At 37.1% G+C, this 17,310-nt stretch overlaps 2 protein-coding genes across 3 annotated transcripts; both read left to right on the forward strand.

Moving 5' to 3' along the window:
• Positions 1 to 739: 739 nt before the first annotated feature.
• On the forward strand, positions 740 to 7,598 carry LOC115995469 (Fanconi anemia group I protein). 2 transcript variants are annotated; one of them, XM_031120046.1, is made up of 13 exons: positions 740 to 1,851; positions 2,551 to 2,632; positions 2,747 to 2,938; positions 3,008 to 3,072; positions 3,151 to 3,310; positions 3,705 to 3,950; positions 4,052 to 4,168; positions 4,333 to 4,527; positions 4,622 to 4,703; positions 4,826 to 5,751; positions 5,880 to 6,381; positions 6,459 to 6,649; positions 6,734 to 7,598. In XM_031120046.1, exons 1-13 carry the CDS (start codon positions 818 to 820, stop codon positions 7,166 to 7,168), a joined length of 4,227 nt encoding a protein of 1,408 aa, XP_030975906.1. In that variant the 5' UTR covers positions 740 to 817; the 3' UTR covers positions 7,169 to 7,598. The 2 variants fall into 2 exon arrangements, with proteins under 2 accessions (XP_030975906.1, XP_030975907.1); XM_031120047.1 differs by having other exon boundaries at positions 4,336 to 4,527.
• A 1,271-nt stretch (positions 7,599 to 8,869) lies between these two features.
• Positions 8,870 to 17,292, forward strand: LOC115994776 (dynein light chain 1, cytoplasmic). Its single transcript, XM_031119033.1, has 3 exons — positions 8,870 to 9,249; positions 9,381 to 9,486; positions 16,834 to 17,292. Exons 1-3 carry the CDS (start codon positions 9,067 to 9,069, stop codon positions 16,914 to 16,916), a joined length of 372 nt encoding a protein of 123 aa, XP_030974893.1. The 5' UTR covers positions 8,870 to 9,066; the 3' UTR covers positions 16,917 to 17,292.
• The last annotated feature ends 18 nt before the right edge of the window (positions 17,293 to 17,310 follow it).

The raw sequence follows: 17,310 nt of genomic DNA on the forward strand, positions 1-17,310 counted from the left end.
AAGTGCAAGAAAATGTAATAAAAGTTGGAGATGTTCCTACATTTTTTGTCTATTGTTCAACTTCATAAAATGCAAGAAAAAATGAGGGGTTGTTTGGTAAAAATACTAAGAAAATGTTGTAAACATAACCATTAGAACAATTCTTGTCTATTTTGCAATAAAAAAACGTACTTTTTCTATTTCATACATCCACTTTTATAAAATATTCACATCAGTTTATCTATTATATCATCTATTTTATTTAAGTAATAATATTTCTTTAATTTTTTATTATATCAAACAAACCACTATCTACATGGCCCCACCCACATTTTTCTTTTTTTCTTTATTGTGAGAAGAAGATAGATGAGAGAGCAATATGACGCGGAGAGAGAAAAAAAGAATAAAAAAATCATTTATACATGAACAGTAACCATGCATATACACACGGTTACTGTAGCAGTTTTTTGTGTATTTGCACATGTTTATAAATACTGAGGTGAGTGTTTTTTGGATTAAAATATGTAAAATTGAAAACTTTTTGTATTTTGCAAATTTTTGCAACCACTAATCTGGTTGCTCTTAGAAATTTAAAAAATCACATATCAAAGTACTCCACTCCTAAAATAAAATTCAAGAAATAATTAAATAAATTCAGTAGCATTTTTTTTTTGAAATAATTAAATAAATACAGTAGCATTTAATTTGCAGATCCCGCGCAAAATACAAAGCCCCCAAAGTCCAAAACCAAACTCCTTAACTCCCCGCCCAGCCTCTTCACAAAACACAAAAACAAAAACTTGTATCTCACAAACCCATCGCCGCCACCACCATCACCATGGCCACCACCGCCACCACCGCCACAACCACAGGTCCGCTAAGCGACACAGATATAATACGCCTAGCTTCCCAGCACCACCATGCCCAAACACAGACACAAACACCCCTTCCTTCCTATTTACTCTCCCTTGACTCTCACTCCAAACTCCTTTCCTTCCTCCACGCTCGCGCCTCTTCTCCCTCTCCTTCTCTCGCCGTCTCCGACTACACTCTTTCCCTCCTCTCCCTCATTTCCCTTTCCCCTCACACTCCTTCCCTCTCTTCCCTCCTATCCTCTCTCCTCTCCTCCTACACTCACCTCTTCGCTTCCCTTCTCATTCCCCACGACTCCAACTCCCTCAAAACCATACAATTCTTTGTCTCCCTCCTCCACCACATACCCGTTACTTCTCTCGAAGCAGTTGTCGATTCCATTCTCTCCTATTTGCCTCAAATTAATGATTCCGAGGATACCCAGATCCTCGATCTTCTCCCAAGTTGTTTGAACTTGGCTTTTGATTCAGGTGGGGATTATGCACACCAGGTGTTTGATAAAATGCTTGAATGTAATTGGTCGAAGGAGTTGTTGATGAAGATGGTTTCGATTGTGGGGGAGTTTGCATTTCTTGATAAGGTGAGGAGGAGAGAGTTTTTGGACAAAGTGTTTGTTGGGATGAAGCGGGTGGACTTGCAGGACTTGCCTTCGCTTGTGTACCAGTTATTGGTCTTGTCGGCCGCATCAAAAGGGTTTAGCAAGAGAGAGGTGATTGAAGGGATTGTGATGTTTTTTGGGTTGAAAATGGGGTCAAAGATGAGCTCCATATTTAGGCAAGTTGAAGGTACAGTGTTGCTCCATGTGAATTTCTCAGTGAAGCAGGATCTGTCTTTGGGGCAGGAGGTAATGGGGCTTGTGAGGTCAGATTTTCGAGCTTTTAATCATTTCACGGTAGCCATTTTGTTGTCAGTCGCAAGGGTTCGGAGGTTCAGTGAGAGTTCATTAGGGATTTTGAAGACAGCAGTGCTTACTGCGTATCGTGATTACAAGTTTGCCAAGTAAGGGTCAAAGGTCTCTAATAAGTTTCTATTAGTTTAGTTTGCTTTTGAAATTGAGGTCATTAAAGCATACATAATTACCTATCAATGAATTAGTGGTATCGGGTGCCCCATTGAAGCTTACTCCTTCCTAAATGTTGTACATGACTTTTGAAAAAAAGTTAAATGTGGTTTGGATAGTTATTTGTAAAAAATCCATTTGTTGTTATCAAGGCAACTGTAAATTTGTTGAATTAAATTTTACAGATGTTTGTTTTGGTTGTAATTGACTTTCCACATTGTTCTTTTAAATGCATGTTCATTCCAAGTGAACATTTCAGTAAAAAAGTAAACCAAATAAGCGTGAAATAAAGTATACCAAACATCGGAAATCAGGTGGAAATAATTACCAAATAAGCTGGAAATTAGTTGGGGCATGTGTATTGGAAATTAGGTGGGATTTGACTAGTTCTTTGGTGGTTGTATGTTTCACTTATGTAAAGGAATGATGGTCGCAACATATTATGATAGACATCTCTGTATGGTGCAGTAGATAATTCACATTCACTTAATACTATCTAAAACAATCTGGGCTGATGTGCAAATGCCACCATCGTTTTTTTTGTGAAACATAATTAAGCAGGAAGTAGTTAAAGTTCATAGCATGTAAGATTTTATTTCTTATTATTTCTCAGTAACTTGTTTGTGAATGCTTTACAGAGACTGTAAGTGGCTTTCAGATGATTTGAAGGAAGAATATCTGGAGAATGTCAAATTAGTAGAGAAGGCTGTGTTAAGAGCTGTACTTTCCTTTCCTATTATGTCAATTAATTTGCAAAACTGTGTCTTAACAAAGATACAATTTAAATAAAATATGCTTTAACTATAAACTATTTACTCTTCTGCTGAAGTTTAGGTAAATGAGAGTAGCTATGGAAGAGAGCATATTGTGCCCAGCATTGTGCAGTTTGGTTTTGTATTGCTAGAGTCAGTAGAAGAGAGAAGCAGTAAAGAGCTGTGGAATTCTAGCGGTCTATTGGGCATTGAGGACCTTGGTATTCAGATGCTGAAAGTTCTATTTGAGGTCCATGATATGGCAAGAAATGAGGTAGGTACAACTAGAATAATGTTGCTTTGATTTATGATAATAGTAGTTGATTTAGTGAATGTGATGCAGATTATTGAGCAATGCAAATTTCGCATACTCTCTTTGAAGCCTGAACAGAGCATGCCTATTATAAGGTAACTGCAGTTAAATTAATGTTAACTCTTGGTTTGATTAGTGATAAACAGTGGCATGATCGTAATTTTTTTATGCAGGCTTCTCAGTAATCTTATTCAGACTTATCCTTATCCCATGTTGGAACATGTTTCCCGTTTGAAGGAATTGTTGGATTATTTCACTTTCATGCATGGCAATGTTGCTGCATATCTTGTCACTGCTCTATTGCCTCTCATCAAGTTCAGCCGGGATCTTCAGGTATTTTCTTTGTAGTTTATAACTATTATAAAAAAGGATGTGGTTATTCTTGTGATGGGAAGTCCGAAGTCCTTATATGTATTGAAAAGAGCATGAAAACATTGACATGTTTTAGCTCAGTGAAAACAAATGCCTTTACTATGGATTCTCACAAATAGATTTGAAAACCAAGTCATTATAAGATTCCCATGTTCCCTCTTTTCTATATCGGGATCATTTGTGTGTCTGTTAAGTGTGCCACCATGTATAAATTTTCTTGGAGTTCAACCACATTATTGTATTGGGCTTTCTATCCTATGAAGTATGATCCTTTGGAAACAGTGCTTGAATAAGAATTATGTTTGATCCTCTTAATGTATAAAGCATTCTTGTATACTTGTATTCAATGATGCAGGATTACACTATTCTGGTACTGCGTAAGGCGATGTTTAGACGAGAAGATACAGTTCGTATTGCGGCAACCACTAGCATTATTGATCTTATTTTGGCAGAAAAACAATCTAAGAGAGATGGTCCATTTTCTTTTCAAGAGTCTTCTAGCCAAGCCAGTTCCAGCCAGCAAGCTGAGATACCCTGTGGCCCGGGGGAAGGTCTCTTTCAAGAGCTGAGTGGTTTGCTGCAGAGATGTCTCTATCAGCAGGTTGTTTATGCTTTTTCATACTTCCCCTTCTTAAATGGTGATTTATTCTTTTCTTTTTCCCTGGAACCTGTTTCTCATTACTATCAGATGGTTGTGTACAGGCAAAAGTCAAAGAAGTGATGTATCATGGGCTTGTGAGGGTAATCTTAATGGACCCCTCAAGTGCAGGTGCTATCTTTGATTTTTTGTTGCCGCACTTCCTTCGTTATTTCAGGGAGGTAATTATTCATTGGCTCATGTTATCTTTCTTTGATATACTTACTGGTTATCATATTCAACTTTTATGGAAGGAAAGTGCAAATAATGTTACTCATGCATCTTTCATTTCGGTTACTCTGCGTATGTAACTGAGCTCCACACTTAGCATTAAAAACAATGTTAGCAGGATGCCGAAGTTCAACTTGAAATTAGAAATTGTGTTAGAGTAGAGCGCGGCAAGGTCTTAATCGAAGAGCCTCTTGATTGTCTCCTATCTTGTGTCTCTTGGATTCTCATTCTTCAGTCACATGGCCAAACTGATAGAGTTTCTGATTCTTCATGGGCAAATTTGGGCTTCTCTCTTTCACAAGAGAATGAGGTATTGTAATCACTATCAAATGTAACAGAACTGTTCACGTAAGCAATGATTACAACTGAATTTAATGTTCATTATTTTAATGGAACTACTGCAGGTAGGAAGGAATTTGTCTGGTGAGTCATTCTCCAGTGCCTTCTTGAAGATTCGAAAGTTTCTAAGAAACCAAAATCTGGAAGGTCTGTAGGGTTTTTACTTGATACAGTTTACAGCATGTCTTTTTCTGGACATAGCTTCTTGCAAGGATTTTAAAACAGATCCATGGCTTCTTACTAGTTTCTATCGTTAAATGTCAGATCAGGCATTCTTGGTCAAGCTCAGGATGCAGGCTCTAAACCTCTTGAAGAAGAGAGAAGTACATGTGCTTTAATTTTATCAGGAATAATTGAAGTGTTGTTGAATGCTATTGCTACTGAGTTAGAGAAAGCAACGGATATAAAGAAGGTGGATCTTGAAAAGGAGATTACTGAGTTTGTTGACCTTCATGATTCATTGGATAAGGATACATGTACATCAAGACAAAATAATGGCATCAGAAGAGGGAATCTACGAACTGCTACTCAAGATATACCCAAAAATATAGATTCAGGCCACATAAAATTTACCCACGGACGAATTCCATTTTTGGCAACTTCAAGCATCTATCAGCTATTGCAAACAGCACTAAAACTATACAATACTGATTGTTCTAACACTGTTGGAGCTTCCCAAAATCGTAGCCAGTTGTCCATGGGCAATTCATCAAAATGCTGCTCTAAGATTATTTCTTTTGCCTTAAATGCCTTTCTTCGTCATTTAAAGTCTTTTTCTGTTACTGGAACTGAAAATTCATTGAAGACTTTGATCTATGGGGACATTAAGATGCTTGGGCCACAATTGCTGAAATTGATTTTTTTGCTCAAGTCTGTGCCAAAGTTTGCGACTGATCAAAAGAAAAAAGAAGCTAAGGGGGAAAAAAATGATGAAGATCGAAGGGAGAATCTCCATCTAGCCTTAATCTGCATCAAGGAACTGATAATGGTTAGTTTATGGAGCTCAAACCTGACTGGTTTGCTTGAAGAGATGGTGTCAGTTTCCCCTCTCGAGTGCCCTGGTTCAGATGATGATTGTGAAGCAGCCACTAGGATTGATGATCAACAGATAAGAAGCAAAGAATTATTTATTAGGAAAATCTTGATGCCGTTGTTCTCTGAATGTCTTGCACTTTCATATTTTGGTGAAGTTGAGGTAAATGCACTCTTACCTTCCTCTTTTCAATTATGCATTGTTTTAATAAACTTTACTGGTTTGCTGCCTTGCTAGTATGTCTATTTATAAGGAGCACAAATTCATTTAAAATGTTACATTGTTCTCAGATTATCTGTGATATGATATTGATGATTGGGAACAAATTGCCATATAAGTGGAAGAACATTCATGGTGCTTGGGCTGTTCGTGTCGGCAAATGCAATCACATAACGAATTCCAAAGTAGTGAAAGGCATTGTTACGGTTGCTCTTTCTTTAAGCTTGCCTCCAAATGATTTAATTGTGGCTCAAGACATGGCCTCAGAGCTGTTAAAAGTCACTGGATCAGAGACGATTGACCCAATAGAGATGTCTGAATCATACCCCGTGATAAACCATTCAACAAGTGCTGCAATAAATTCTTGTATTCTGCAATTGATTGAAGCAATTCTTGTCGATATGGATTGGACCACAAAAAAACTGAAGATTTTCTCTTTGGTCACTCAAAGAAGCATTAACCTTAATAAAAGTGGAGAACATGCTCCTGGATTGGCATTTGAGGAAAATCTTTACACAAGGGCTGAGGCTGTGGTGAAAGTATTATCTTTCTTTGTTCTGATGAACCTCAAAGGTAGGTATGCAGTTTGAGCTGAAAAAGCAATCCAATCTTTTTTACTCTAAATTTATGCATTTTGCCATCGTATGCAGAACCTCAAGCAGAGCATTTGCTAAGACTGGCTGCAAAGTTCTATAAACATTTAGCTCAGATGTCAAAGCTGAGGATTGGTCCTAAAGGTTGCAAGCAGCTTCTTCCTAGCCTCAAATTTGAGAAGCTTGTGGAACTAACTTGCAGGCAGCTCACGGTTCCTCTGTATAACTTTGTGATGCTGGTGCAAAAGGTATGGCTCTGGATCCTTTGGAAAGTTTATTTGCTGGTGACATTTGAAGATTTTGGTTCTTAATGGGTTCCATTCTACTTTCAGAAACAACAAGAAAATGCTATTAGTAAAGGGATCATCAAAAAAATTAAGAGGGAGAACAGATGCATACCGGACCTGATCTTTCAGATAGAAGATTATGAAAAGTATCTCATCCAGCTTAGCAAGGTGAGCAAGGTCAATTTATTGAGGCATGCGAAACGTAGCACTTCTCGGGATTTCAAAATTGTAGACCCCAACGAAATGACCAGGGAAGAAGATGCTCCAAACCATAATGATCCCACTGCAGTTGAAAACGAATCATGTGATGATTCTGAAGACAATGAAGGAAATGGATCAGAGAAAATATTAACACCCAACTCTTGTAGTCCTTTGGCTGCAAAGGATTCTGGCTCTGATGGTGAAGATGGTGATGCTCTTCCCAATGCCAAAAGGGTGAAGAGGGGGAGAGTAGTGCAGGACTCTGATGATGAAACATAGAAGTTTTGAACAAATTAAGCAGGTTAATATCTTATGGAGGGAATTGAGAGTAGTTGTATATATTAAATTTGGTGCTCCTTATTGACATGAGTTTAAGCTATGGCACAATTGTGAATGAGAAATGGTAAAAAATGAAAAGTGGGGGAAAAAAAAGGAATAGTGATTGTCTGTCATTCCAGAGTCCGTGACTCTGCTTGTTCAGCAATTTGATTTTGAAGAGTTATCTTTGTTTATAACCCGTGTGCAATTTCGAGATGAGCAAGTTTATATGTTTATAGCTGGAGAATTATTTTATGATTAACCATTTGACAACAAATTGGAAGCATCTAGCTCATCTTTTATAGTTAAAAAAATGGTGGAAGTTAGAAGACAGCTCTTAGGCACCAGTGTGAGATGAAGACAAGGATAAGGTGATGCTTCAACTGAAATATTCGAGACCAATGAGTTGGTAGTAATATATGTACGGTTTAACCTTTTTTTGGTTTCCATAACCAAAACAATTTCAAATTTATTATAATAATAAAAAAAAAATAAATAAATAAACAATTTCTTATTTTAAAATGCACTAGGAAAGTGATGTTTTCAAACCATTATCATATGCTGGACAGCAAGACGTGGATGGTAAAAGCGTATCTGATAATTGAAAAATGTTATACAGTTTTCTTTCATTTTGAAAACAGGTGGCGACTTTTATTGGGATCCTTCAATGAAAATAGTTTTTAATTTTCATTTCAATCAATTGGTGTGTGCTTTCACATGAATGTGTTTTAACATTTTAAATTTGTTTGAGAATACTTTTTGTATTACTAATAGGCGGAGCTAGGGGTGCCACTCCTAGCTTTTGACATTTCCCATTAATTTTTTTTTTAAATTTTTTTATATTTGTAATAAATTTAAAAATTATACAAAAATGTATTTACTGGTCTCAAGAAAATTTCTTGACTCCTCCACTTAATTTACTATAATATAATGTTAAAATACTTTTTTTTGGTTGAGGAGCAACACTTAAATAAGCTAATAATATGCCACATTTTTTTTTAATCTCTCGTCTCTACATTGATATGTTATATCATATCTTAAACAATCTCTACAGTTAAGAATGTGGACGTAGTTATCTTTCAAAATCAGGTTATTATTAATTGCAAATATAGCGACATCACATAATTATTAAAAAATTTGCTAACTCTCTTGTTGCTATTATTGCAATTAAAAAAAAAAAATCTAATTTTGAAAGATTATTACATCAGCACACACAGCACCATATTCTTTCCCTTTTTAGTTTCTTAAATTTTTAACCAAATAAAAAAAAGTTTCTTAAAATTAACTATCTATTTTATGATTGTATCTTAATAATTAAATCTCATCATATTACATATTTAAATTTTGTCTTCTCCTTCTAACTTTTTGATATTTTTTTTTACCAAATAATAAATTGGAATCATTATTATTAAAAAAAAAGTTATATCTACGAGTAATGCTAAATGGTTTTTCTTTTTGAGTAAATACATGTAATTGGTGTAATGGTCAGTAGTGAATCTAAGTATAAATAATGAAACTCTAATCATAACAATCATTATTATAAAAAATTATAAATTAATGTGTATAGTTATTATTATTATTATTTTTTTTAAAAAACTATAGTAATAACTTATTATAGTTCAGATTTAAGATTACACAGTAAAAATAAGTCTCTTCGTTTTCTCTTTGTCTCACATTTAATACCAAACCCCACACACACCCACACAGAGAGTGAAAGAGCTTAAGCTCTTAGCAAAGTAGCAGCAGTGTTCACTTCTCTCTCGTTTTAGTTTAGTTGATATCACAGAGCGAGAGATAGCTAAAAAAAAAAAAAAAAACAGAGTCAGTGTTGAAAGAAAGAGAAAAAAAAAAAAAAAAACATGAGCGAAGACGCTAAGAGAAGCATCCAAGGAGCGCTGGCGATGAAACCACTGAGCTCCGATGACCGGAAACCCTCGTCTGCGGCGGCTGCAGCCACCCCTCCCACCGGCAAGCGCGTCATCATCAAGAGCGCCGACATGCTCCCCGAAATGCAGAAGGAGGCCATCGACACCGCCATCTCCGTTAGCCTCTCTTTCTCTCTTTCTCTCTCACTTTACTTAGTTTTTATATCTGGGTTTGTGTTTTTTTTTTTGGGTGGGAAATTGAAGTTTTGGTATGTGAGAATGTATTTTTGTTTTTGGTTTTGGATTAGGCATTTGAGAAGCACAGTGTGGAGAAAGACGTTGCAGAGCATATAAAGAAAGAGTTTGATAAAAAGCATGGCTCCACTTGGCACTGTATCGTCGGCAGAAACTTTGGTAACAACACTTCCCAATCCATATTGCACAACCTTTCCTTTCTGGGTTTTTTTTTTGGGGTGGGCTTCAGATTTAGATTTAATGGTATTTAATGGTATATGGGTTTTTTTTTTGGGTGGGAAATTGGAGTTTCTGTATTGGTTTTAGTTATTTATTTTTGGGCATTTTGTGTTGTGAGAGATGGTATGGGATAGATCTAGTCTTAAAGCTATTGATTGGATAGTAGGAATGTGGTTATTGATTTTATAATTAGTGGTTGAGCTTTAAGTTGGTCTTTAAATTTTTTAACTTGTTTGTGGGGCTCTGGGTAGATTGGTGTTATTTATTTACTTTCTTTTTGTGGTTTTTAGTAATTAAGGTAAGCAGTTAATGCAGTTGCAGCTCTGAATCTTTGTGTTTCTCTGTGTAATTAATAACTACGGGTAATGCTGAACTGACTGTTTGGACTTTGTTTGAGAACTTAAAAGAATGCTTAATAGTTGTAGTTCAATGGTTCATTTAGGATAAACTATAGTTGAAGCCCGAAAGCCATTTAATCTTCAGTTTACCTCATTGTTAGGCATTATACCAATTCATTGGCCGGACTTTGCTGTTGCTGTAGTTTGGACAAAACAAAAGTATGAGGGAAAGTGAATTTGGATCTTGATGTGGTTCATGAATGTGCGTCATTCCTTTTTCTCTGTTCTGTGATATGGAAACCTTAAATTTTGACAACACATGATTAAAAATTCCTTTTTCTCTGTTCTGTGGTATGGAAACCTTAAATGTTGATAGCACATGATTAAAAATCCAATATAAGTGGATTGATAAGTGGACTGGTGATGTTCCTCTCAAAATTCTTTATTCTCAGTTATTTTTGTGTTCAGCTAATAAGGAGGCCTGTATTTCTGAGGTGTTAAGCCCTCTTGTGGGTGATAATGACAGAGTGTGGAGTTTAAGTTTTCACAAGGACTTCAATGATTGGGAGTTGGCGGCTTCCTACTCCTTTCTTCATTTCATCTAAACCCGAATTCCTAGGGAAGGAGGGTGTGATAGACTTTGTTGGGAGTTGGCGGCTTCCTATTCCTTTCTTTATTTCATCCAAACCCGAATTCCTAGGGAAGGAGGGTGTGACAGACTGGTGATGTTCCTCTCAAAATTCTTTATCCTCAGTTATTTTTGTGTTCAGCTAATAAGGAGGCCTGTATTTCTGAGGTGTTAAGCCCTCCTGTGGGTGATAATGACAGAGTGTGGAGTATAAGTTTTCACAGGGACTTCAATGATTGAGAGTTGGCGGCTTCCTACTCTTTTCTTCATTTCATCCAAACCCGAATTCCTAGGGAAGGAGGGTGTGACAGACTTTGTTGGGATCTTAATGGCAGTGGGAAGTTTGATACTTGGTCCTTCTATCATAAGATTCGAAATGCAGCTCCTTCCACTTTCCCCTGGAAGGGAATTTGGAAAGTTAAGGTTCCTAAAAGGGTGGCTTTTTTTATGTGGACAGCAGTCCATGGTTAGATTCTAACTTTGGATAACCTTATGCTTCGTGATCGCCCATTGGTGAATCGTTGTTGTTTGTGCTGTTGCAATGCGGAATTTGTGGATCACTTGTTACTTTTTTGTCTGATAGCTCATTCTTTGTGGATGTATATACTTAGGTTGTTTGGGATGGAATGGGTCATGCCAGGTTCAGTTGTGGACTTATTATTTTGCTGGTATCATTGGCTTGGGAAGCATAGCTGTGATATTTGGGATTTGGTTCCAGCATGTTTAATGTGGACTATTTGGACTGAACGGAATCGACGGTCTTTTGAGGATGAGGGGAAAACTGTGGTTTAGTTATTAGAGTATTGCCAATGGACCATCTTCGATTGGTCTCGTTGTTGGGGCCATTCGGATTGTTCTACCCTTTTGGATTTTCTTTCATCCATTAGTATAGATTAGGGGCTGCTTCTGTCTTTTTGTTTCTTTTTTCCTTTGTTCACTACCGTGAACTTTTTGTGCTTTTCTTGCTATTCTTTCATTAATAATATTCTCTTCTTGCTTATCAAAAAAAAAAAAAAAAAATCCAATATACAAATGATGTTTGGAAGGTCCTTGATGTTGAGTGGCTTCACTTAATAGTTTTTGCTCGGACATAACAATCATCTCATTTCATGAAGGGAGAAGTAAATAAGAGATCTGTAACAATTTGGGAGTGATATTAGAGATAAGGAATGCAGCCATGGTGTTAAGGCATTTGGAAGGGCTTTCAAGTGATCTCTAGTTAGAGATTTCAAGTTCAAGCCTCTTAGGTTGAAATAGAAATTAATTTAGTTTTCTTTATTTCTTATGTGTCCCAAAATGCATGTCCTTTGTTGTGGATTCATTGTGACTTGACCGAATTGTTTCAATTTTAGGTCATGTGATCAATTAAAATTTTTAGTGCACTGAGTGTGAATGATTCAAGTTATCTGGCATTATGAACAGATAGGGTGATGTTCAGGTAGATTGAGAGAGAGAGGGGATGGGGATTTTTAATTGGCTCCACCAACCATCTTTCTTAAATTAGAATTGTATGCCCATTGAATTTGTAGAAGTTAGAGGAATGGAAGACCATGAGAGAAAGGCATCTTTTACATTATACTCTAGATTAAGCAAAACTCATGCCATATTACTTTATTGGAAAAACTAAAACATGCTAGATACTAGTATAGGTTGATCATTATTTTAACTTATGTCAATAGGCTATGATTCTTTATAAACCTATTAAATTGGCAAACATGGCTGTTCTTAATTCATTTGGTGCAATCTAAGCATGTTGGTGGATAGATAGATTTCTTTATGAGATCTATTTAATCTCATATCTGTATGGTTTCAGCTTATAGATTGGTTGGGTTGGATTGTTCACAAGGCAAGCCCAGCCCAGCCTTGATAGGTTCCGTAGTTTCTATGAGGTAACGGCTAGATGTTATGTTTTCCCTCCAGCTGGCTTAGGCTATGATATCTACACTTCGTAAAGACATTTATATTTCTGACCTTATTGATACTAGCCATTGATCAAATACAACTGATAGCATGCTAGAAAATGCAAGTAATGGAAGGTTAGAATTTGCAGTCCAAGCCCATACATTGGTTGGGTTGCAATGCACTATCACACAACAGGCAGCCCATACATTTGTAGTCCAAGCCCATACATTTGCAGTCCAAGCCCATACATTTGTAGTATGTCTGCCTATGTGTCTTTGTATATCATTTTTCTAGTTATACCTATGGCATGGATTTTGTAGTTCTGAATATGCATTGCAATTTGCTTAGGCATGATGAAAAGTGATATACCAGGTGCTGGTAGTGAGTAGTTGTGTAGGTCATAATGAATAAAAAATACTATGATCGGAGAGTTTGCATGGAGCTGAGGCCCAGACAAGAAATAAAAAAACTATACATCACTCTAAACAATAATTTTCTGCGGTACATGGAAGATGTTAGAATTGGTAGCTTAAGCTTTCCTAACAGCTTAAGTTTTTGGGAGAATGAGTAATTTAACATGGTATCAGAGCAGGAGATCTTGAGTTTGACCTTGGCTTTACTCTACCTCCCATTTAACATGTTAAAAGTCCCATGTTAAAAGTGTAATGCTGTTTCCATTAAGGACTTTCGCCCTATTAGTTTGGTGGGTAGTGTGTACAAGCTGCTATCCAAGGTGTTGGCTAATAGGTTGAGGGTGGTTTTGGATAATCTTATCTCAGAGTCTCAAAATTCGTTTGTTGGTGGAAGGCAGATTCTGGATTCAGTGCTTATTGCAAATGAATGTCTGGATAGTAGGTTGAAGAGCAGATTACCAGGTGTGGTTTGCAAGCTTGACATTGAAAAAGCTTATGACCATGTGAACTGGGAGGCCTTGTTTTATTTGTTGGGCCGTATGGGTTTTGGGGTGAAATGGAGGGGATGGATTAATGCTTGTGTTACTTCTGTCCGTTTTTCTGTTCTGGTAAACGGTTCCCCTGAAGGTTTTTTTGGTAGTTCTCGTGGTTTGAGACAAGGGGATCCATTATCCCCGCTTCTGTTTCTTTTGATTATGGAGGTTTTGAGTAGACTTTTGAAGAAGTCAGAGGAGTGTAATCTTATTCGAGGTTTTCAGGTGGGCCCTGTGAACTCTGTTGGGTTGCGTATCTCCCATCTGCTATTTGCTGATGACACTATCTTATTTTGTGATGCCTCTAGGGAACAGCTTCTGTCCATTAGGTTGGTGTTGTCTTGTTTTCAGGCCTTTACGGGTTTGAAGGTCAATGTTGAGAAAAGTGAGATTGTCCCTGTTGGGGAGGTAAATAATCTAAACGCTCTGGCTAATATTCTTCAATGTAGAGTGGGCAGTTTGCCTATGAAATATTTGGGGATGCCGTTGGGGACCTCTTTTAAGACAGCTTCAATATGGAATCCTATTTTGGAGAAAATGGAGAAGAAGCTATCTGGGTGGAAGCGTCTCTATTTATCTAAGGGTGGTAGGCTCATGTTACTTAAGAGTACCCTCTCAAGCCTCCCAACATACTTCTTATCTCTTTTTACTATTCCTAAAGCTGTGGCTGCTAGATTGGAAAGGATTCAAAGGAATTTTCTTTGGGGATCATCTGAGGGGAGTTTCAAATATCCTTTGGTGGCTTGGGAAAAGGTGTGTTTACCCGTCAAGATGGGTGGTTTGGGGATTAGAAGTGTGGTGTCTTTTAATCAAGCTTTATTAGGGAAATGGTTGTGGAGATATGGGCATGAAAATACCCATCTTTGGCGGCGAGTTATCTCCACAAAATATGGTGAGGGCCAAGGGGGGTGGTGCTCTAAAGTGTGCAGGAGGACTCATGGGTGTGGCCTATGGAGAAGCATTAATGAAGGGTGGGATAGCTTCTCCAAGCATCTGTCTTTCGTAGTGGGTGAAGGCACTCGTATACGCTTTTGGCATGATAGGTGGATTGGTGACAATACTCTAAAAAATCTCTATCCTGATCTCTATATGTGTTCAGCGGTCAAGGATGCTTGTATCTCTGAGGTTTTGTGGATGCCAGATGGGGGTATTGTTAGAGTATGGGATTTAAGGTTCTATAGAGCTTTTGAAGATTGGGAGTTAGCTGCTTCTTATTCTCTTCTCCAGCTTATCCAATCTCGCATTCCTCGGGGTGATAGGAGTGATACTCTTTGTTGGCGGTTGAAGGGTGATGGAAATTTTGACACCTGGTCTTATTACCATGCGATTCGGGGTGCTTCGAATTCTTTGTTTCCTTGGAAGGGTGTTTGGAAACCAAAGATTCCTAGGCGAGTAGCGTTCTTTTTGTGGACAGCTACTCATGGTCGGATCCTCACTTTGGACAATCTAATGCTTAGGGGTCGTCCGTTGGCTACTTGGTGTTGTATGTGTTGTTGTGATGGGGAGTCAGTAGACCATCTTCTTCTTCATTGCCCTATTACTCATTCCCTTTGGACTTTTATGCTTCAGGCCTTTGGTATTCATTGGGTTATGCCAGGATCAGTGGCGGGTTTGTTATCTTGTTGGCATCAGTGGCTCGGGAAACATAATTCAAACATTTGGAATTTGGTTCCAGGGTGCTTAATGTGGATTGTGTGGTTGGAACGAAATCGTCGTTCCTTTGAGGATAATGAGAAGACTTTGGATGAGTTAAAAGTTTTATGCCAACGTAGTCTTTGGGAGTGGTCTCGGTGTTGGGGTTTTACTGAATGTTCTTCTCTCTTTGAGTTTATGTCTTCTCTTAGCCTAGTTTCCTAATTTCTTGTTTTGCTGTGTTGTTTGTTTTTTTCTTCTTGTTCATCATCATGAACAACTTGTACTTTTCTTTTTTCTCTTTATTAATAAATTTCTGATTACCTATCAAAAAAAAAAAAAGTCCCATGTGTTGGGCCCACTTATTAAGGGGGAGTTTAGGACCATATGTGAGGGGGAGTGTTAGAATTATAGTTAAGTGATTAAATTCACCATTTTCTAATAGCTTAAGCTTTTTGGAGAAGTCGTAATTTAACAGAAGGGTTCAAGGCTTTCTGTCCGCTGGAAGATAAAAAGGTCACCATCTCTAGCTTGTATATGAGTGAAATTCAAAATACAAATTGGGTTTGGGACTGATAGACTTACTGCGGTGCAGTGCCCATCCAGAATACAGTTGGCACCCGGCACATGTGCCCTTTATTGTGACTTTTGGGAAGTCCAAATAACCTGTAGTTTATGAGTAAGAATTAAAATTCAGTAGTTCCAGTTTTGTATAAGCATAAATTTGGGTATCCATTGAAAAATCCAATTGATGGGATACATCTCAAATATTGATTTATCATTTTTTTTTTAACCATCCCAAGCCCTTATATCTAAAATACACATAAAATTCTAAGCCATAACATATAGAAACCACAAGCAATATGTTGATTTTACTTAGGAGCTTTTAAAGACTACGGTGGCATCATGACTAATCTTGGGAACATAATTTATCTGAGTCAGGGTTGGCTACTTTATGCCATTTAACCAATATTTTGTTTTGAATCATATAATCTTTGATAAGGTTCGCCAGGATGTCCTCTTAAATGGGATCATGTCTGGTTATGAATGTTCATCTGTGGTCCAGATTGTTTGGGTTTACTTGGGCAGACTTTCATATTTACTTGCTTATTGCCAATTTGGTGTCTAGTTTGAGCAAGCAAGAAGATTGGTCCAACTGGGGAACCAATAAGATAATATTCTATTGCTCAGTTTGGAATAGACTAACCACCACTGGCTGGGGTGACCCCAATCCCTTTCACATTTAAAAATAAATATTCTCTCTCTCTTTTTTTTTTTTAATTATTTTTTATTGGAACAATACTTCTTTGGTTTCAGCTAGGCTGTCAGCTTGTCATGTCTCCTTCAGGAGTTTGAGGCATCTTGCTTGTTCAAAATTGCCTTGCAATCTTCCAGCGGTGCTTGATGGACAATTCTGTTACAAGGGCTGACATAGTTGCTTCATTTTTGTTTGCGTACTAAATTTTTGCCTACAGTTACTAGGATAGCTGCAACATAATTTTCAATGTTCTGCTGTTGATATAAGAAAATGCTTTGATTTATTGTCCTGTGCGATGATGGCATTCCAGCTCCAGACAGTTATGGACTTCCAAAAGCACCCACTTCTATTTCTGCTTGCCCTTATAAACTCCCATATAAATACACCTGCATCTATTTATTCTTAATGTTTCATGACAATGTTGTTTTTCATAGTACATCAAGACGGTTAAACAAGTAACTATAAAATGTAACTTTACTGTGTTACCTTGGTGATATTCCATTGGATATATGTCAAAGCTGTAACTACAGATTCTTATTCTAAAATTAACTCATGTTGACAAATTTATTTGTTTTCTGTGCAGGTTCTTATGTGACTCATGAAACAAACCACTTTGTTTATTTCTATTTGGATCAGAAAGCTGTTTTGCTATTCAAATCTGGTTAACTATCATTGTGATGTTGACAAAGGTGGTGATGACGACAATGAAGAGTCTGTGATTAAGACGTTATAATTAGAATCTGTATGTATTAACTGAAATCACTAGTATGCAAACCTTTTCAGGACATTCTTGTGCTTAACTTGTATATCTAATATCACCTGAATTGGCTTTGAACTTTCAATATCAGCTGTGGTGTCTCAAGCTTTTTGCCTTTTAATTCCCATGCTTTATTAGACTGGATTGGGGAATTTGGTGTACCCGGGAAGCTAAATGGCTCCCAAATGCCTTATGTAGAACTTGAAGTGAGTACGTTGGGTCTGAAAGCATATTTATGTCATCTGTTCTAGTCCAATTTAGAGTTAATTCAAATTTGGTTATAAATGGCTTGACTTGTATCCA

The sequence above is a fragment of the Quercus lobata genome, chromosome 6 (genome assembly GCF_001633185.2).
Source record: "Quercus lobata isolate SW786 chromosome 6, ValleyOak3.0 Primary Assembly, whole genome shotgun sequence".
In the NCBI taxonomy this organism is placed as follows: Eukaryota; Viridiplantae; Streptophyta; class Magnoliopsida; order Fagales; family Fagaceae; genus Quercus; species Quercus lobata.